At 49.4% G+C, this 19,179-nt stretch overlaps 9 protein-coding genes across 9 annotated transcripts; 4 read left to right on the top strand and 5 right to left on the bottom strand.

Annotated features, from left to right (window-relative positions):
- Positions 1–119: 119 nt before the first annotated feature.
- ASPBRDRAFT_26220 (vacuolar ATPase assembly integral membrane protein VMA21) lies at positions 120–708 on the top strand (the record flags this gene model as incomplete). Its single annotated transcript, XM_067622246.1, has 3 exons — positions 120–226; positions 396–481; positions 572–708. 3 exons carry the CDS (start codon positions 120–122, stop codon positions 706–708), a joined length of 330 nt encoding a protein of 109 aa, XP_067482913.1.
- Positions 709–1,232: 524 nt separating this feature from the next.
- On the bottom strand, positions 1,233–1,851 carry ASPBRDRAFT_191877 (putative cystathionine beta-synthase (beta-thionase); the record flags this gene model as incomplete). The annotated part of the gene is made up of 2 exons (XM_067620419.1): positions 1,233–1,667; positions 1,747–1,851. 2 exons carry the CDS (start codon positions 1,849–1,851, stop codon positions 1,233–1,235), a joined length of 540 nt encoding a protein of 179 aa, XP_067482912.1.
- A 401-nt stretch (positions 1,852–2,252) lies between these two features.
- ASPBRDRAFT_143710 (putative mitochondrial phosphate carrier protein) lies at positions 2,253–4,276 on the top strand. Its single transcript, XM_067619213.1, has 7 exons — positions 2,253–2,402; positions 2,511–2,810; positions 2,882–3,046; positions 3,096–3,349; positions 3,399–3,744; positions 3,801–3,820; positions 3,882–4,276. The coding sequence occupies exons 2-7, from the start codon at positions 2,526–2,528 to the stop codon at positions 3,946–3,948; spliced, it is 1,137 nt and encodes a 378-aa protein (XP_067482911.1). The 5' UTR covers positions 2,253–2,402; positions 2,511–2,525; the 3' UTR covers positions 3,949–4,276.
- A 116-nt stretch (positions 4,277–4,392) lies between these two features.
- On the top strand, positions 4,393–5,890 carry ASPBRDRAFT_37965 (DUF3602 domain-containing protein). Its single transcript, XM_067623843.1, has 5 exons — positions 4,393–4,786; positions 4,857–4,887; positions 4,968–5,037; positions 5,160–5,282; positions 5,377–5,890. The coding sequence occupies exons 1-5, from the start codon at positions 4,747–4,749 to the stop codon at positions 5,506–5,508; spliced, it is 396 nt and encodes a 131-aa protein (XP_067482910.1). The 5' UTR covers positions 4,393–4,746; the 3' UTR covers positions 5,509–5,890.
- A 283-nt stretch (positions 5,891–6,173) lies between these two features.
- Positions 6,174–7,605, bottom strand: ASPBRDRAFT_191874 (uncharacterized protein; the record flags this gene model as incomplete). Its single annotated transcript, XM_067620418.1, has 5 exons — positions 6,174–6,784; positions 6,856–6,912; positions 6,972–7,094; positions 7,174–7,251; positions 7,410–7,605. The coding sequence occupies 5 exons, from the start codon at positions 7,603–7,605 to the stop codon at positions 6,174–6,176; spliced, it is 1,065 nt and encodes a 354-aa protein (XP_067482909.1).
- An 817-nt stretch (positions 7,606–8,422) lies between these two features.
- ASPBRDRAFT_37962 (uncharacterized protein) lies at positions 8,423–8,689 on the bottom strand (the record flags this gene model as incomplete). Its single annotated transcript, XM_067623842.1, has 1 exon — positions 8,423–8,689. The coding sequence occupies exon 1, from the start codon at positions 8,682–8,684 to the stop codon at positions 8,424–8,426; it is 261 nt and encodes an 86-aa protein (XP_067482908.1). The 5' UTR covers positions 8,685–8,689.
- A 4,110-nt stretch (positions 8,690–12,799) lies between these two features.
- On the bottom strand, positions 12,800–13,690 carry ASPBRDRAFT_26215 (60S ribosomal protein eL33; the record flags this gene model as incomplete). Its single annotated transcript, XM_067622245.1, has 6 exons — positions 12,800–12,897; positions 13,022–13,122; positions 13,195–13,236; positions 13,302–13,355; positions 13,510–13,519; positions 13,666–13,690. The coding sequence occupies 6 exons, from the start codon at positions 13,688–13,690 to the stop codon at positions 12,800–12,802; spliced, it is 330 nt and encodes a 109-aa protein (XP_067482907.1).
- Positions 13,691–14,030: 340 nt separating this feature from the next.
- ASPBRDRAFT_376783 (uncharacterized protein) lies at positions 14,031–15,065 on the bottom strand. The gene is made up of 3 exons (XM_067623779.1): positions 14,654–15,065; positions 14,536–14,600; positions 14,031–14,456 (listed from the first exon to the last, which is right to left on the bottom strand). Exons 1-3 carry the CDS (start codon positions 14,933–14,935, stop codon positions 14,255–14,257), a joined length of 549 nt encoding a protein of 182 aa, XP_067482906.1. The 5' UTR covers positions 14,936–15,065; the 3' UTR covers positions 14,031–14,254.
- A 1,601-nt stretch (positions 15,066–16,666) lies between these two features.
- ASPBRDRAFT_37954 (glucose-6-phosphate dehydrogenase) lies at positions 16,667–18,952 on the top strand. The gene is made up of 9 exons (XM_067623841.1): positions 16,667–16,740; positions 16,800–16,820; positions 16,886–17,230; positions 17,305–17,502; positions 17,563–17,647; positions 17,707–17,783; positions 17,835–18,042; positions 18,098–18,469; positions 18,533–18,952. The coding sequence occupies exons 1-9, from the start codon at positions 16,672–16,674 to the stop codon at positions 18,640–18,642; spliced, it is 1,485 nt and encodes a 494-aa protein (XP_067482905.1). The 5' UTR covers positions 16,667–16,671; the 3' UTR covers positions 18,643–18,952.
- The last annotated feature ends 227 nt before the right edge of the window (positions 18,953–19,179 follow it).

The following is a 19,179-nucleotide window of genomic DNA, read 5'->3' as shown; positions in this document are numbered from 1 at the left end:
TTAATATACTGATTCTATTACTGTCGATCATCCTCCGGCTTTCACGCATTAGTCCCCGGAACGCCAACAATCCAACATCGAACCTGTCACCACCAACCACAACCGCTACGATAATCAACATGGCCTCTCGTCGCTCCGCAGAGAAATCTCCTTCTCCCAAGGATGTTATCGCATCTTCGGGCTCTCAGAAGCCCTCTGACTCAGACGTGACCCCTGCCGTTCCCACGTAAGTACATCTCATTCGTCCCCTACCAACGAACACTAGGCCACATGGCGGCTATCCTGAACTACCGGGTTCAGCCCAACGAACGCGCATACCTTATCAATACATATCATGCACATATACACATACACACATACACACAATCCAAGCATTACTAATATACTACATTTAGCAATGTAATCTTCAAACTTCTCGGATTCTCCCTCGCCATGGTCATCATCCCTATCGGGATGTACTTTGTTACGGTGGATTTTGGAGGTGAGCATCACCACCACCTCCTCCTCCTCTTCTTTTTTCACTCGTTCCGGCTATGTGTCGAAATCCTCCCTATGCTAACTATTGTAACAGCAAGCGCCACAGTTGGCGGTATCGTGGCTGCCATTATGGCGAACGTAGTTCTCTTCGCGTACATCTATGTTGCGTGGAAGGACGACCAGGCGGAGAGGGAAGCTGACGCGAAATATAAGGAGAAAAAGGCGCAGTAAACAGCTGTCTTGTTCCCTTTGTTCGTTAACCATTTGCTTTCTGTTCGGCTCCCCGGGCCCTTTGTTGCAGATATGGCGTTCATGGATCCTCTGTTGTTTATTTGCATGCCAAGTATGTACTTGTCGTATCTTTTGTCCTGGAAGCTATGTCGGGGTAGTATGTATGTATGTATGTATGTAATGGTTTGGGGGAATCCTCTGAGTGTTCTGATACCTTGCGGGTGACTACTAGTTGTGTGGTTCTTTACGGTGTGTTAAAGGCATACTAGTATGTCAACAATAGGGCAGATAACACACAGTGAAAGCCGCCAATCTGTTTCCATAATGGTATCGATATCGAATTATAATGAACCACCCAGGAGAATGATATATTCACTTCGTATTGAATCTCCACACCTGTAAATGCACACATAACAACTGCAGCAAGTCTGCAGCAAACATTTCATTATATAATGCAAAGTATGAACAAAATAAAATAAAATAACCCCAGAAAGCGCATAACATGCAATCATGCAGTCAGTTACTTAAGCCGGTCTCCGCTTCACAAACTCAGCCAAATCCGCCTTGGTCGCCACACCCAGCACGAACTTGCGCGAAGCATCCGTAACCACAGCAAACTCCTGCTTAGCCCTCTTCTCCCCGTTAGGACCGGTCTCACTCTCGAAGAACTGCTCCAGTTCCTCCAGCGGCGTCTCCATCGTGATCACCTGGTATGTGCCCTTCTTGCGGTTGAATCGCTGCATGGCGGCAGAGACGGGGTCGGATTCCTTGACTGTGCCTTCCTTGAGCAGCTCCTTTAGTCGGGGGATGCTCAAGTATCCGACTAGAGAGCGTTTCGTGGAGGAGGTAACGGTCAGGTGTGTGTAGTCACGTTCGTAAGCGGCCATCAAGGCGGTAGAGATAAGGTCGTCGGGGGAAACGGACAAAGCTGGGTTGGGGTCCAGATCCTCTACTGTCGCCTGATGTGCCGGTGGTATGTTAGTTGATTTGTTGCTGTTGACGCTTGCAGATACCGATAGGTAAGAGGGGAGGACTCACCCCGCGGTATTTGTTTGCCCATGCGGACTGGGCGATAGGTTGCTCTGCATTTTGTGCGAGTTGTTGCTGGGTCAGCGCCTCACTGGCGCTCATGTAGGAAGCCATGTTCTCTGAGTTGATGTGATGGGGAGTTGCGTTGGTAAGGGTGGTGGTAGTAGTAGTGGTGATCAACTCAACCCGCAATGACTCGATGAGGGGCACGGGAGGAAAGGTTCCGGAAGGACGGTCAATTGGGGACCCTTGAAGCTGTCGGTATAGCTTTTAAGGATGGCGTCCAGTGGCTCAGATACTGATTTCTGCGAAAAGCAAGTGTTTAAGAGAAATAGATGGCCGGGATACCGAGTAACACCCAAAAAGCATCAAGCACAGGTTGAGGTTGCTCCAATCGGATTAAATTTCATCGCTTCAGATCAACCAGTTGACGGGATCCCCGAAAGCGGTTAGTGCCATCACGCGACGTCAGCGGCACCATCACCAACTGTCAGATACCACTCAGAAGGTTCCTTCACTCCTTCTCTGTAGAGCATCGATTTTTGCTGGATCCAAGCTGTCTTCTGGCATCTGCGCCGATTTCCTCAATCGAAGCAGACGAGATAAGGTGTGGACGTCCGTCTTATACATCGTCATCCGTCCGACTATACTACCGATATAGTGTTGTAAGTGGACCCGCTTGTATAGATAAGGAACTACCGCGATGCAATATCGCCATTATGCTTCACGCAACCTACTAAGAACCGTTCTCACACATTTCAAAATGAATCTAGGTAGAAGTGCCCATCATGTTTCCTTCTGAAGGTGATATCACTCGCGCCTTTGCTTCCCAAAGCCCCCTGGGCCAACGTCAGCAGTCCCAGCAGCCGGAAGCTGCGGGCCTGAAGAGACGCGAGCCGTTCCCCGCCTGGAACGTCGTCGAGGACACTAAAAAGAAGGCCGATGCGATCGCTAAGGAAGCAAGTCGAGAGTTCAATGTTGCGAGCCAGAAAGCTCAAGCCAAGACCGGCAAGATTGAGCCATGGACTCCTAAGTACTATGCGGCTTGCACGGTTGGAGGAATGCTTGCTTGCGTAAGTAGATATTCCATTTCTAACAAGCGTGGTACAATGGCCTATAAACACTAATTGCTTGATGGCCCTAGGGTCTCACTCACACCGCTGTGACGCCTCTGGATTTGATCAAATGCCGTCGTCAGGTCGATCCTCTGCTGTACAAGAGTAACGCAGAGGCATTCCGTACCATTCGCAGTGCGGAGGGTTTCCGAGGAGTTTTCACCGGTTGGGGCCCAACTTTCTTTGGATACAGTGTATGTAAAGACTGAACCGCATGCGTCGCGCCGACTAATTGGTTCCAAGGCCCAAGGAGCGTTCAAATACGGTGGTTATGAGTTCTTCAAGAAGTTCTACAGCGACCTTGTCGGGGCTGAGAACGCACACCGATGGAAGACATCTTTGTATTTGACTGCCAGTGCATCGGCGGAGCTTATTGCTGATGTCGCCCTGTGTCCGTTCGAGGCCGTCAAGGTGCGCATGCAGACGACCATTCCACCTGATATTCGGTCGACATTTACTGGTATCTCGAGTGTTGTTAACAAGGAAGGCGTGGCTGGGTAAGTGCTGCTAATGCGAGCAGTCCATCCTGGTAGCTGACTGCAGCAGTCTGTATAAGGGTCTCTACCCTCTCTGGGGTCGACAGATTCCGTACACCATGATGAAGTTTGCATCTTTCGAAACAATTGTTGAGATGATCTATACCTCCCTGCCGGGTCAAAAGAGCGACTACAACAAGGGCGCGCAGACCGCTGTTGCCTTCACCGGTGGTTACTTGGCGGGTATTCTTTGCGCCGTCGTGTCGCACCCAGCGGATGTCATGGTCAGCAAGTTGAACGCCAACCGCCAGGCTGGTGAGGCATTCGGAGCAGCGATGAGTCGGATCTACAAAGACATCGGCTTCGGAGGTCTCTGGAACGGCCTTCCCGTCCGTATCGTCATGATCGGCACCTTGGTAAGTGTATCAGTACCTGTCCTCCAGATGATAGCTGACTTGATATCTCCTTTTAGACCGGACTGCAGTGGATGATGTATGTGTTACTTCAGATCCCAGCATGCCCCTCTGGATGAACAGCGGCTGACATTTTGCAGTTACGATTCGTTCAAGATCTTCATGGGTCTTCCCACGACTGGCGGCGGTCCTCCTGCAAAGAAGTAATATGGAGATGATTTACCCGCCAAGAGCTTAGATCCTGTTCAACAAAAAGGGTCGGATACTCTGTAGAATGTAGAATATATGGTGGTGGCAGTAGTATGGAGGCGGGGAGGGTGGGGTTGCACCGTACCTGATTTCTTCTGTAGCTTTCTTCAATTGACTTAGTGTTCCTTGTGCAATGATGAAACTCTTTTGTCTTGTTATGAACCACGTTCGATTGAACCCCTGAGCCGAGGCCGGTGATAAAAGCAGCTGAACTGATAACGACTACTGGTAGTTAGTCTGGTAAAGATAACATGAAGTTACTCATTCCTTAGTAACAATTGGCGGGCCCCAAAGTCGTTAGTCACGCCTCGGACCAATCCGGACAAGCATCTTATCAGCCCGTCGACGTCATCGGACGCCGTCCCGATCGGTTCCTTCTTTTGGTTCTTTCGATAACAATCAATCTTCTTGAGATTATCCCGATAATATTCACTGAAATTATCTAGGCTTGTGGCCAATTTAACTTTGGCTGCCAGGGCGCATCCTCTGGCTGGCCCGCTGTGGCAGTGATCGCGCCCCAAGAAAAGCGCTAAAGAAGTCACGCTACACCCTGACCCCTGTGGTACATAATATATCTATACGAACCATCCCCGGGAACCGCCACTTTGCGCCCTTTCTCTTTCTCACATTACTGTCTGACTTGACTTGCGATACACATCTCATCGCAGACTCTTACTTACAGCGCTTTTGTTCAGCTGCATAGATCATTCATCGCATTGAACCGGTCTTCTATTCAATAGAACCAATCACTACACAATGGGCGAACACGAACCTATTGTGTCGCACGGCCGCGGAGGTACGCAACCCAACAATGCTCAGAACCACAACATTAACTCATCGCTAACATTCACTCCTCAACGAAATAGGCCAAGGAAACATCGGCGCCGACTCCACTGAGTATGCAACTTCACCCCACTCCATCCACCACCACCACAACCACAAATATCCAAATACTAATACACATGATGTGATTGAAGATACGTCGACGGCGGCATAGTCCGCGAAGGAATCTACGGTGACCAAGGCGACGGCGCCTACTCAGCCGGCGTAAGCCATCCCATTCCCCATTCCCATTTCCACTACCCTCCTCTATCTAGTAGTCCATTGTACCCCATAAACTCACCCCATCACCAACCACTACCATACTGCTAACACCATGAAATATCCAGAGAGGTGGCGCCGGCAACATCGGCTCCCCGCACGTGCGACCAACATCCAAGGTCCCGCACGACGCGGAGATAATTCCCGAGTTGGCGATTCGGCAGTCTGTTGATGGGGATTATCATACTGGGGTCAGTAGTCACAACCTTTATTTTCCTATTAATTACATGTTTATTCTATCCATTTGGGACTGGGGCATAAAAGCTAATGGTGATGTTGAAACAGCGCGGCGGCCAAGGCAACGTGCACCTCGATGAAGAACATCAGAGACAGAAGGAGGAGAAGAAGCTTCATAAGGGGCCCGCGCATGAGGGGTTGGCAGATAAATTGAAGCATAAGTTGTTTGGGAAGAAGTAGATTACTAGTACTTCTGCTCTTGGAATTGGGTTTGATGGGTTGTTTGGGGTGAGATGAGAGGAGTGTAATGGGGTTGGAGGAGGGGTGTTCTATTGTTATTGTTGTTGCGCTTGCTTTGAGATTCCCTGTTGTTTTGTTCATGCTACCGATTGCTAGACGTATAAAACCTTTCTTGGGTTCTTCTATGATATGGGGTTTCTTTTCTGTCACTGTACTAGATAACTACAGTGGTTATGACCGACTACTACGACCGATATACACTGGCCAGCACTGAGTAGTATCTATTTGGTATTTGACAGAGAAGTGAAAGGTATTTATCACCCTGGTTCAGTTACACTACCGTGCCATTACTCATAACTGCACCCGTATCAGTCAACATCATACTGGCTAGTATGCCATGCACGGTCATGGCCGAGAAAGAAAGAGGAAGAGGAACAAAAAATCATCCATGTATCATGGTCTCGTCAACCGCGTGCAAAGATGAAAGAGTAAAACAAAGTGCAATCGAATCCAAACCCGACACAGTCCGTCCCGAAATCCCAGTTGCTGTGCTTGAACATGGCCCATGAACGCCGCGGAGGTAGTACACCCAGACAAATCGGATCAGAAAACACGCATCGAATAGTAAGTAATGTAAGCAATGTGAGGAGCCGGCTCACACACTACTAGTTCTTGCTGAATCGTCGCTTGAACCAGCCCTTTTTCTTCGAATCATTGCTCATTTCAGAGTCATTCGTAGCCTTACGGAGATGGCGCCGATTGGCTGTGGCAGCGGCGGCAGCACCGCCGCCAACAGGGCCACCGGCATTAGGGTCAGCCGCTGGCGGTTTGGTGCCAAAGTTGATTCGTCCCCCAGCGCCAGCTTGTCCGTTCAGGTTCGGCCCAGCACCAAATCCTTGAAACCCATAGTTTTCAGCCATCTGCTGTTGCTGTTGCTGCTGTTGCTGCTGTTGAAATTGATCGATAGAGCTATTCACAGAGCTGGGGTCGGTGGAGTTTCCGTAAGCGTCGGTGTTGCTGCCAGAGCCCGAGCCAGACGCTGCGGTCACGTTGTCATATGATTTGTGATAGCCGTGTTGCGAATATCCACTTTGGTCGGTGTTCATCCGTGCATGGTGGCGTGGTCGCGGTCGGCCGCCGCCCTGGTTGTACGGGTAATAGTTGTCGGACTGGCCGTTCCCATTGTCGACATAGCTGTCCGGTCGCGAATAGGCCCCGCGACCATTGTAATGGCCGCCCTGGTCATAATGACCCCGGTGCGAATGGCCGTTTTGAGCTGTATCAAGCCTCCAAGTTAGCATGACGATCTCCCTCAGACACAATACGATGCTTATGAGAAATGCATACCTCCAAAGTAGCTTCCCCGCCGGCTGTGGTCTGGCCCCGGAGTTGCAGGAGTGGATTCTGTAATGCATCGTTAATCAACCGCCGGGTCGAGCAAACCGGAGTAAGGGGTGACTCACCCGTCCTTACATACGAAGCAGGTCTACTGCTGTATGTCCCATAAATTGCCGCCTCAAAAGATCGGATGGTTTCCAGCGGACGTTCAAAACGCGGGCGCGTGGGGTTGGAGAGATCGGGCTCAGCTGTGAGAGAAAGGGGAGAGCAATCAGCAAGAGGTCACCGGGAAGGCATGTCCAAGCCAGGGAAACATGGTAGACGAACTGATGATATTCCCATACTGATCTTTGTGTTGCATGGTCCGTAACGAACCCAGCGTCGACTGCTCGAGAGCAACCAAATCTGGGTAAACGAGTCAGTTTGTGTGCTTGTGGGGAGTAAAAGTTGCGAATTGAAGGCAGCATAGTGAGAATGGAAGGATTGGGCTGATTTGTTATAGTAGGCCGAAATCCAGGAGTGCAATGGGCAGAGAGATAAAGGGGGGTGTTCCGGATACGTACTAGGTTGCGCTTCGCTCATAGCAACCATGGGATCGGCTTTGGAATGTAGTTGGCGGCGATGCTTCTCGTCGGAGGATTCCGTTATCTGGAGCTTTTTGCTGGAATTGCTGGATCGTTGCGACCGATCCGACTTTGCACCCAAACTGAAGCCACGAGATTGCCTGCCAGGAGGCGCGGCCGGCTGGGAGGTCGCCATTTTATTTATCACCCCGTCGACCTTAGCGCCTGATAACCAACAGCTGGAGCAGGTTTTCGCAGGACGCTGTCTAAGCTATGGCGCCCGTTGTGGAGCGCAAGCACGATCCGGTGTGGGAACCGCCAAGGAATGTATGATGATCGCGCGCGATGTTTCTCGGGGCCTTTTTAGAGCGTGGGTTTCAGAATGCAGCCAGGAGGCAGCCAACGAAACTAAGCAGCGCAGGCAACGTGGGGGGAAACTGCTTTTTGATGGATCCACGAGCGGATAATATCACTCGGATGTCTGATGTCTGTCCCAATTTTTCTGGGGAAAGTCTAAAGCACTGAAAAGTGTGGAAAATGTCGCCAAAAGTTGGAAGAAAGATCAACTCCGCAATTTGTCTCTACACACAGAGAGTCACGCCGTTTAGAAGAATAATCAAAGTGACACCGACGGTGGGGAAGAGTGGCAGGCTTGAAGCACGGCTGTCTTGTAGGAGTAGTGTATCGTCCGATCAAGTCGACCGACCAAAGCGTCTGTAGGTTAAGCGATAGTGACTGCGAAAAGGTGGTTCATCCGCAGCGAGCTCGAAGTGATCGACAGTAAGGAAGATGCGATAGCCTCAAGCTAGAGATGCCAAGACCGTAGGTTAGTAGTAGGGAAGAATGTAGGTGCTATGTAGGAAAGATGGAGATGGAGATGGAGATGGAAAGTAGGAAGCAAGCAAGCCAGCAAGAAAGCACCACTCCAGTCGACCGTGCAGATTTGGAAGAGGAGAAAGTACAAACGAGCGTGAATAAGAAGAAACAGGCGGCAGTCGAAACCAACAACTAACACTACCTAACTAGAGGGAATCGGGGAGGGTCATTGAGGCCCTTTTGACTTGTATGGGCCGGTGGTATTGACGACAGGCGCCACGCAATGAAGAGGGGAACGCTTGTTCGAACCGATGGATGGGCGATTGCAACTCGTCCTATCAGCTCGGGTTGGACGATGGCGTTATACTCAAGAGCCACTCGGCCAGAAGAATCTAGACGATCACCGGATGCCTGGAAACTTTCCCTGATGTTTGCCCGTTCAATGTGTCCGGAGATCATCTTCCCATGGAACTTTCCTTTTTTTCTTTCAACTTTTTCATCCTCCCGTCTCTTGTCACTCTTGGAAGTCAATTGCTCTTTCACCACTAGGCACACCAGCAGCAAGTGACAAAACCCAATTCAATGCTATAGAACATCATCATCTTCTGCTGCATCTTTATCTGTCAAGGCCAGCATTCCCCACCAAGTTCATAGTAGCGGAAAAAATTAAATTCAACACCAGCTCGACTGGAAATAGAATTACCCTCGTTACCGTATCTTGGCTGGCGAACACAAAAACATAAAAGACCAAGTTGCATAAAAATACCGATAGTGTTACGCAGCTTTCCCCTCTTCTCGGTGCCTACCGGCCAATCATCCACTATCGCATGGCCCAGCCACCCAGCGAACACTTTCTGGTTGGCTTCCAATCCATGGACCATCTGTCACCGTCTCAGGCACCATACCCAAAAAGTATAAGAGAAAGTAAGTGAAGAAAAGCAGAAAAAGAAAGAAAAAAATAAGAAAAAGTAAGCAAAAAGTCTTAGTACTAAGAAAAGCATGAAAGTTGTGTGTGTGCGTGTGTGTGCGATGACCTGTCGACCAGGATGCGCTGTCGCAAATCCCATGTCACCAGCCATCTCTTCTTCCCGTCTGATCGTCCTGCTTGCACAATCGGAAGAAATCAATCAGACTTCAGCCCATCGCACAGATCGGCTGCCGTCGACATCATCCATGCCCAAAAAATGGGCCAGGCAGCCCAGGCAAGCCACTCCGCAGTTTTGATACTCTTTGACTATTTTACTATTTTATCTCAACTATCTTTCACTCCCGGGTGGATTATCCCGGCCGTTGGTTTCCTATTTTTACTCGGAATACGCCAAGATGGCTGAGTTAGTGGTAAGATTGGCCGGTACGACCAGATACGAGAATACGACTTTAGATCTCACCCAGCGAGACGGTGGCATATCACTGCTAGTTGGAATCTTTTAATCCAGATTCTCTCTAGTTGCACCAAGGAAGCACACTTTCTGCTATCCGTGGCCTTCCAATTGGCCCACCATCACCGCAGAATGAAACCTGAAAATGCTGGAATATGTCTGCCTGTCTCAATCGCCCCTCCACGTCTGGTGGGCGGCGGCGTTGCATGTCTGACTACGGCGGTCCTTCCAGTCCAATCCCATCCACTCGCGTCGTCAGACTTCTCACCACACTGAGACAACTAACCGCCCTTGTTCAGGTTGGCAGTCACTCTTGGCTCTGCACACCTGGCAGGCTCATACTAAGGCCTGCATACTTACATGAAGTAAAAATAGCCATGCATCCCCGAAATTAAGAAGATCAATGCATACGCGCTTGGATGTTTCTGGAATCATTTAGCCGACTTACAGTCGCACACGTTGCGATTAGGCAAGGTACATCCAGCAAGGAACAACACTGGAAGGAGGATCTTGATCCAAACTCGCGCAAGTGCCAGCAACCTGTAAGCCAACCTACCAGTGACCTACAGTCGACTCCGTACTATGTAAGAATTGTATCATTCCCGCCGAGGCGATCTGTCGATCCCCTTCAGTTCTTGTAAGTGGGTCATTGGGGGCGGGGATGGCGCCTACTTTAATTACTGTTAATTCGGGATCGTGACAGAATCCCCATGCAAGGAGTTTGCCCTTCCAGAACCTCCCTCCTTCAGCCTTACCCCGGGTTGTGGGGATACCTCGCGTCTTGAAGTGCTAAACATTGGATATCATATTCAAGGACCCAGAGGCGTATTGTGGCGTCCTTTTGTTGGAATGCCGAATCGACGGAAACCGGATAGTATATATCGTGGAGCACGGTGGGTGCATTCTCGAACGAGTCAAAATGACTGAACTTCGATGATCAACCCAGACCAAACACTAAGGGGTTCAAATGCTGACATATGAACATGATGATGCTACCAGCATACCTGCAGTGGACTTCATTTCAAGCTGTTGTTCCATTTTTGCATGGATGTCAGCCATCCATGCCACATTAGCGTTATCTGATCAGTTAGCATGAGATCGTTGTTTCACCATCACTTTTGACTACAGATAATGCATTCTGTGACAATCCCCAGTCTGAGCTCAGGTCCAGGCTAGACTCTTTCAAGCTCAGCCAAGCCATAAACAGGTTAGATGCTTAAATGCAGAATTTTACAACAATCCATGATTGTCTCCACACCGGCATATGAGACTAGACCTGCTATTTTACTACTACTCCTTCACTCGTGACTTTAGGGGCTTCCATGGCCCTACTAACCTTCAGATAGGCAATATAATCCTCCTATAATGTCTGCTTTCGTCACACTTGAAAACGTACCTGGATTTACCTAGACACCTGCACCTGTCCTTAGCAAGAATTCATCATCAGATATCAACATTGTTCAACATCCAACCAGTACCCCCCAGCAGCTACAACTCTGTACTGACATTATTCAAACCACAATGCATACCACAATGCATGAATTACCGATGAGATTATATTTCCGCAAATTCTTCTGTGACCATACATCCCTACATGCATATCTGGTTCCCTTCCCATGCTGTCCCGCTTCCCATTCATCGTACTAGTAGTTGTAGTATATACTATCCATTCCACCAATAAAGTCATTATCATCTATAAAAATAATACTTGGCGCATGAAAATATTAAAATAGCAAAACTGAATGCTGAAACGACTTACTATAATTCACATTATCACAGTACTAGTACACCTTTCACCTCATTACCAAAGGTTACTCCTACACTCAGAAGCTGGAAATCCAACTCACAAGATTGAGAATTGATTAATACTTGGGACTACTCATGTAGCACCAGTAGTATATATGTTATCATCTCACGAAGAGTAATTGCCCTACCTGCAGCTACAAGTACTACGTATCGATTTATGCTGATGATATATATTCTGCAAGATACAAATACTATCAAGTGAGTGTCGTCTCATCCTTTGCGTGACAAAAATGCACTCCAACAAGGCTGACTCTCTCTATCTAGAGTTGGTATCTTTATTCATATCAATCAAATGATGAGGTCTGAAAATGGAAATTCATAATAGATCTAGTAGTCAATAACTACAACATCTGACCATCTCCTAGCTGAGTCTCAACTAAGATCCCAATAAATTTACAGAGGATAGTAAATAAGGCGTGAGGTAGTATATAGTTCAGTATTATATGCTTTGATTCAAGTTGCTACTATCGATCGGCCTTCCGTGACATGACAGATAGCTTTTAGAATCGGTACTACTATTGTGATGACAATAGAAAAAGGGTCTCAGCGACTCACTGTAATTGGTAATGACAATCTACTCTTTGTGGTGAGTCAGAGAAACGGTGACGCACACACAGTATGCCGTGGTTATCACTCTTCATCTCTATCTGCTATTATTCATGAGTGGGGTCTTCGATGACAGGTGTGGGTATTTATACTCCGTAGATCTGATGCCAATTACGTAGTTTGTTGAACTGTTGGCTATTTACTCGATGTAACGGATATCAGATATCTCTAAAGTCTACATGTTGCATTCGTGGGTGTAATTGTTGCAGTGCTGGTGTAGATCGATCATATGGCTGAGTTCGGAGACCAAAGCAGAATGTTCGGAATGCAGGTAGTTCAGAATGTTGGAGTTTCAAAGAAAGTCTTGGTAGTGATTGTCGCTCTGGGTAAGATGTCGCTTATCTTCGTATCAAAGACAATCCAGCCAAAGATAGCTACCGAACAGACTCTCCATCTCACACACTACCCTCAGAAAGAAAAATTGTACCGATATGTTGAAATGGTATGGATTGTGGTTTATGAGCATCAGATACACGGGGAGCCATGTTGTCGGCCCAAAGGCACAGCATGCTTGTGCCCGGTTCAGTAGAGATAAAAAACCAGGGATATCAAGCTCGTCCGTTGCCTAGGGGAAAAATGGGCTGACAAATAACCATGCTGAAAAAAAAAGAAGATAAGAGTTCTTTTATTTTAATTCGTAGGGCTGACCGGCCCTGCCTCTCCCACGAACATTATCAACCCGCCAACTCCATCTCAACATTCGGCGTCATTCCGTCGACTCCTTGCCCGACCGACTGCGCGTAGAATCCGGAGTGCCAACTAACGTAACAAAAGGGGCGTCATTTAGATGTTGGAGGGGTACAGCATAACACGGACGGTAGCACCGAAGGTCTTGGGGGGGAGGTTGTGGCGGAACTGAGCACGGACAACACCGGAGTTACCTGTTCACGCAAGAGGCCATTGTTAGTTTACCGACTTTCCCGATCCCAGCAAAATCACACCGATAGCATTTTGGGAGATATTCCATCGTGAATCATCGCGCATTGGAGCTGTGCAATCACATACCGTGGGGACGGGTAACCTTGCCCCAGATGACCCGGATGTTGGAGCCCCGGACCTCACGCTTGGCCCGGTAGACGAAAGCAACCTTCTTGCCCAGGTAGAAGCTGTAAAAAAAAGAGATCCCGTCTTAGCTGTGTGTTCTGATATTCTCATTTCCGGACCCGTTCGCTACTCACTTTGCGGCCTCGGTGCTCTCAACACCGTCGATCTTGATCAGACTAGATAACCCATGTGTCAGATTCCCTTGTGCTTCCATATCGATATCGGTGCGGATCGCAAGTACCTGGTGTTGGGGTTGACGGTACGCTTGGAGCGCTGGTAGCTCACGTGGCGACCCCTATAGAAAGAATTCGTATTAATCGGACTGTTCTCGTTGCATTCCATCGCTTGGCCCGTATCACTGATTTCCCGACATGTATTTTGATATTTTTGATCTTCATATCCGAATATGTGCGCGAATTCGAACGGCGGACGGTTTGTGGTGAACTTACTTGACATAGACTAGATTTTGCAGAAAATATATAGTTAGCATTTCATTCAGCACTTCGCCCTGATTGCGCCCGCATATTTCCATCTATTCCCGCTCCATCCCCATATTCCAACCATCGCGCACACATATTTGATATCCGGAAAAAGATGGCACTCACGTCTGTGACCTTGTTCCGAAGGCATTCTGACGGCGTTTCTCTGAGCAGCAGCGGGCAACGCAAACAAGTCGAAGGAAGGGAGGTATGACCCGCAAAAGTCGTCCGGGTTGTCGTGGTTGTCGTCGCTTCGATAGGGTAACGGGACAACGCACAAGGCTCACAAATTGCGAGGTGTGTTCGGTGCGGCTCGCCCTAACCCCAAACGGGACGCTTAGCGAGCCGGACCACCCCAGGGCAAGCCGAAGTCCCGTGATGGGGAAGAAGTTGCAGACCGCCTACGGGACACTAAACCGTCTTGGGATCCTCACCGGATAAACTACTTCTCCATGATTCCGAGATAGATGATCATCGATTTGACGACCTTCGGGGGCCTTTGGGGCTCCTCCATCTAACCCACCCCACCTGACCAATTTTGCCGTCCGGGCTACTGTCGTCCGAAGACTCCTGGCTACCCGCCGGTCCCCTCTGCAGCAGCGGAGAGAGCTTTTGGCTAGAGCGCCCCAAGCTGACAAAACAGCTTGCCGGATTTCTTTCCACCCATGACGGCAACTGCCCCATCACCCTGGATCTTGATAAGGGATTGGCTTTTCTATCGCTGGGGTGGCGGCCAGTTGCAGGAGCTCCCCCGTTTAAATGGACAAGGAGTTAATCTTGTGACTTTCGAGTAAGCGTGAAAGTAGCTGCAAGACAGCATGGCGCTTAAACTACCTCTTACAGGGTAGTGCAGCAGAGTTGTACGGGTGTATGACTGGATGGTGGAGGTATAGTTTATAACGGGGAGGATGACTCTCCTCCAGAAGCGATCAGACCGGGATACATATTTGGAAATCAAGCGTCCCCTCCAGCCCCACCAGGAAGTCGGCAACGAACCTGACATGATGTTTCTCTCCTGAGGGGGGACCCCCATAGAGCACGCAATACCCATCTATGCCCTTCTTTTTTTCCTTTTCAGCGCAAGAAGGAGGGGTAAATTTTGATGGAGTGGTACCAAAGAGAATGGTGATGACAGTGATGTGCCATCGATACGAGGAGCTCTGGGTGTCGTGGGAATAAGCAACAATAGGCAAAAAGCTGAGAACAATACTCCGTAGATACTCCAGCCCCCCCGTTTCGGGATCACGCCCGTTAACTCCGGACTTGTCTGGGCCGAAAGTTCGGTTTGATACATGGTTGCTGCGCTTATTCTACGGGAAAATAGAATCCGTATCGTCCTTCCAGATGACAAATTGGCCGATCCATCCCCACGAAGCTGGTCACCGGAGACGCGCATTCAGGAGTTTCTTCCACTAAATTGGTGTGATTGTTCTGGCGCGATCGCTGCTATTCATCCTGTGGAATAGTCCGAAATCGCTCCATTGTGGAATCTTGTCTGGGTCGCCCTGAATTTTGCGCAACGGTGTTTCTGCTTCACCTAGGGAAATAAGTGGATGGTGCTAAGTAGATTGACATTGCATTACTTACGGCGTTAACCTTGGAAGGTGACCTAAATTCTAATAAATCTGGGTGCTATGACCGGAATGCATGGAACTATCGTTATCACAAAGGAAGCCAGGTCCTGAGCTGACTGACCTACCTGCATGAATGGGCTGGGAGCTGCTCCACAATGCCAGTAAACTCGAGGGTGCGCGTGCCCCGCGCATATACCAATGTAGTACAGCGTCAGACCGCAAGAAACTCGGCACCTTACTTTTGCAGCATTCCTTTGTTATTTCTTTAGACCGGGAAGAGGATCAAACTGTCAGATCAGGGTCGGAGGGTTAATAGTAGTGACTACTGAGATAAGTTGACGCGGGGGGTTCCGCATGCAACAGTAAGGTGTACCTTAGATGGGCATCATCCGTTCTATGTGTGGCTCTCAGTGGAGCTGGGAGGAGATTTACAGCGGACCTGGCTCGGATAAATCAGTCCGTCTAAAAGAGAAGGCGCTGTTAGTTTAATCGATGATGCTCCTGATTCAGATTGAGAGATAGAGTTGTAGGTTGAGTGGTGGTGGATGCTTCGTAAGAAGCAGCGAACAAAAGATATCTAGATAACTCATTCAAATGGTAGAGAAAGACTTCATTGCGTTACCTAGCGATGATATAAGAGAGATAGATGGGTTGCCACAACGGCTCTGGAGGGGAACGGAGGAAGTGACAATTTAGGGGATGCTAGGGATAAAAAAGGAAGCATTTCCCGGAGTAAATAATCATACCAGGGTCAAGAGAATAACTAATATGATGTAAAATAACCCCGAATAATAGAATTGGATAACTACTTCCTCAGTCCTCACTACTCACTAACAACTCACGGGGTCCCGCGGCAGACAATCGACGTAGTGGAAAGGAACCCAAGCCGGGCTTCCCAGTAACAAAGTAGTAACAAAGCTGCCCCACCCGGGCTCACTGCAGCTCCTCCTCGACGAGAGGCCCTCCGGTGTTAAAAAGTACTTGCTCCGCCGGAACTGTTGGGATTTTTCCAACAAACCTCTCTGTCCTTGCTGTCTCTCTTGTATTCTCCTTTGTGTTTCCCTCTCCTCCCTTTTCCAACGATATCTCATCTTCCCTTCCCACCTCGTGGTTGTTCACATCAATAAATCATGGCCAGCACGATAGCACGCACTGAGGAACACCAGAACGCTGGGTGAGTTTTGCGGTCTCCCTCTCTGACATCACACCCTTCTTCCTCCTCCTCCTCCTCCTCCTCCTCCCACTCCCGTCCCTCCCTGCCCGCCGCCCAGACGTGAGGATTCACCACCCACTCTCCATACCAAGCTGGCCGCCCCAACATTCACCGGCAGGCCTCTCGCTTTTCATTGTTTTTCCAATTCGTCGCCAGGATTACTCCTTCGGTCTTAACGAACGGACTATCCTTCTGACTCACCACCATCAACTCCCTTGCCCCTCCCTGCTGTAGTGGACTGCGGGCAACGACCTGCATCATCGATCTACACCCGATCCCTGTCACACTATAATCGTCAAGCTATAGTCTTGCTGTCTGGCTAACATGGATGTTTTACGTAGCACCATGGAACTCAAAGATGACACGGTCATCATAGTACTGGGTGCCTCCGGAGATCTTGCCAAGAAGAAGACCGTCAGTGATTACCCCCCTGTTTCATGTCGACCATATAGGAAGCTAACCTGCTCTTACAGTTCCCGGCACTTTTCGGCCTTGTACGTCCTCTTATAGATCCAATTGCATTTTGACTCACCAGTGTGGTTGCTGATTGCGCTTCCAGTATCGCAACAAGTTCCTCCCCAAGGGGATTAAGATCGTCGGATATGCCCGGACAAACATGGACCACGAGGAGTACCTGAGGCGTGTGCGCTCATACATCAAGACCCCCACCAAGGAAATCGAAGAGCAGCTGGACAGCTTCTGCCAGCTCTGCACCTACATCTCCGGTCAATACGACAAGGATGACTCATTCATCAACCTCAACAAGCACCTCGAGGAGATTGAGAAGGGCCAGAAGGAGCAGAACAGAATCTACTACATGGCCCTCCCCCCCAGCGTTTTCACCACCGTTTCCGACCAACTCAAGCGCAACTGCTACCCCAAGAACGGCGTTGCTCGTATCATCGTGAGTCAATCCTGGGCCGGTATCACCATGCAAGTGACCATTGTTCTTACTCGTTTGTCTTTTCAATTACACAGGTAGAGAAGCCTTTCGGCAAGGACCTTCAGAGCTCGCGCGATCTCCAAAAGGCCCTGGAGCCCAACTGGAAGGAAGAGGAGATCTTCCGTATTGACCACTACCTGGGTAAGGAGATGGTCAAGAACATCCTTATCATGCGCTTCGGAAACGAATTCTTCAACGCCACCTGGAACCGCCACCACATCGATAACGTGCAGGTACGATATATCGCTGTTCCTAGACTATCTGAACGATTGCTAAAGCGTGACCTTTATTAGATCACATTCAAGGAGCCCTTCGGTACGGAGGGACGTGGTGGTTACTTCGATGAGTTCGGCATCATCCGTGATGTCATGCAGAACCGTACGTTCAAAGTCTCGCTCGACGTTTCCGACATGAATACTGACTAAAAACTCTCTTAGACCTTCTCCAGGTGTTGACGCTTCTTGCTATGGAGCGCCCCATCTCCTTCTCCGCTGAGGACATCCGTGACGAGAAGGTATAGTGTGCGCTTGGCTATCGTTTGATCCCGGTTACTAACCTTGGCCAGGTTCGTGTCCTGCGTGCGATGGACGCCATTGAGCCCAAGAACGTCATCATTGGCCAGTACGGAAAATCTCTGGATGGTAGCAAGCCCGCCTACAAGGAGGACGAGACCGTGCCCCAGGATTCCCGCTGCCCCACCTTCTGTGCTATGGTCGCCTACATCAAGAACGAGAGGTGGGACGGTGTTCCTTTCATTATGAAGGCTGGCAAGGGTATGTACCTCTTTCCTGGCGATCGTCGCACGGTCAGCTTACTCACTTTTCGCAGCCTTGAACGAGCAGAAGACCGAGATCCGTATCCAGTTCCGTGATGTTACCTCCGGAATCTTCAAGGACATCCCTCGCAACGAGCTCGTTATCCGCGTCCAGCCCAACGAGTCCGTGTACATCAAGATGAACTCCAAGTTGCCTGGCCTGTCCATGCAGACGGTCGTGACTGAGCTCGACCTCACCTACCGCCGCCGCTTCTCCGACCTCAAGATCCCCGAAGCCTACGAGTCCCTGATCCTGGATGCTCTGAAGGGCGACCACTCCAACTTCGTCCGTGACGATGAGCTGGATGCCAGCTGGAGGATCTTCACTCCTCTCCTGCACTACCTGGATGACAACAAGGAGATCATCCCTATGGAATACCCCTATGGTACGTAAATATTCTGATTACTCTTATCAAAATTGCCTACATGCTGACTCATGGTGTGTGCAGGCTCCCGCGGACCCGCTGTCCTCGATGACTTCACTGCGTCCTTCGGCTACAAGTTCAGCGATGCTGCTGGCTACCAGTGGCCCTTGACTTCCACCCCCAACCGTTTGTAAATAAAGGCGGTAGGCGGGGTATGATGGATGAAGATGAAAACAAAAACCAAAAGAAATTGCCACAACAAAAGGCTAAAAAAAGATGTTAATGCGATTGATTTTCGGTCGAGAATCATGGTATGACGGGGCATCTGGGATGATATGACAGAAATGAAGCACTCGGGACTATTTATCGGTCGGCTGGGCAATGACTGGAGTTATCTATTCGCAAACCCCTTTTTAGAAACGAATGCAGAGAACGTAACGAACCACCCTCGGTCGGTTGGGACCGCCGCTGTCCTTCACCGGAGCCTGGAAATAGTCGCGTGACCGTAGCAAGACGGTACCTGTATTATTGACCCTTGCCTTGTGCCTTAGTTTGTTTTATGCCTTGTAGGATTAATTGGGTTTGGAGAGGACAATCTAAAAAGTGAACGACATACTTCCCCAGTTTCAGATTTGGTTTAAAACCCCCGACCTTGCCTTAGGTCGTTCACACCACCCGCTATTAATAAACAAGTACCGTCGCGGTGGTGGGTCTCAGCGTGGCCGGTGCCG

The sequence above is a fragment of the Aspergillus brasiliensis genome (genome assembly GCF_001889945.1).
Source record: "Aspergillus brasiliensis CBS 101740 unplaced genomic scaffold ASPBRscaffold_2, whole genome shotgun sequence".
Taxonomy (NCBI): Eukaryota; Fungi; Ascomycota; class Eurotiomycetes; order Eurotiales; family Aspergillaceae; genus Aspergillus; species Aspergillus brasiliensis.
The sequence above is the reverse complement of the archived record's forward strand: the minus strand, read 5'-3'. Positions and strand labels throughout refer to the sequence as shown.

Bases quoted from the DNA above. Each gene is read 5' to 3' on its own strand.
- ASPBRDRAFT_143710 (XM_067619213.1), top strand. From the start codon at position 2,526: ATGTTTCCTTCTGAAGGTGATATCACTCGCGCCTTTGCTTCCCAAAGC. The intron at 3,350-3,398 runs GTAAGTGCTGCT...TGACTGCAGCAG, and splicing joins AACAAGGAAGGCGTGGCTGG to TCTGTATAAGGGTCTCTACC. The intron at 3,821-3,881 runs GTATGTGTTACT...GACATTTTGCAG, and splicing joins ACCGGACTGCAGTGGATGAT to TTACGATTCGTTCAAGATCT.
- ASPBRDRAFT_37965 (XM_067623843.1), top strand. From the start codon at position 4,747: ATGGGCGAACACGAACCTATTGTGTCGCACGGCCGCGGAG. The intron at 4,787-4,856 runs GTACGCAACCCA...TCAACGAAATAG, and splicing joins TGTGTCGCACGGCCGCGGAG to GCCAAGGAAACATCGGCGCC. The intron at 5,038-5,159 runs GTAAGCCATCCC...TGAAATATCCAG, and splicing joins ACGGCGCCTACTCAGCCGGC to AGAGGTGGCGCCGGCAACAT.
- ASPBRDRAFT_376783 (XM_067623779.1), bottom strand. From the start codon at position 14,935: ATGCGCGTCTCCGGTGACCAGCTTCGTGGGGATGGATCGGCCAATTTG. The intron at 14,601-14,653 runs GTACCACTCCAT...AAGGAAAAAAAG, and splicing joins TGTCATCACCATTCTCTTTG to AAGGGCATAGATGGGTATTG. The intron at 14,457-14,535 runs GTTCGTTGCCGA...TCGCTTCTGGAG, and splicing joins GGAGAGAAACATCATGTCAG to GAGAGTCATCCTCCCCGTTA.
- ASPBRDRAFT_37954 (XM_067623841.1), top strand. From the start codon at position 16,672: ATGGAACTCAAAGATGACACGGTCATCATAGTACTGGGTGCCTCCGGA. The intron at 17,648-17,706 runs GTACGTTCAAAG...AAACTCTCTTAG, and splicing joins CCGTGATGTCATGCAGAACC to ACCTTCTCCAGGTGTTGACG. The intron at 18,470-18,532 runs GTACGTAAATAT...TGGTGTGTGCAG, and splicing joins CCCTATGGAATACCCCTATG to GCTCCCGCGGACCCGCTGTC.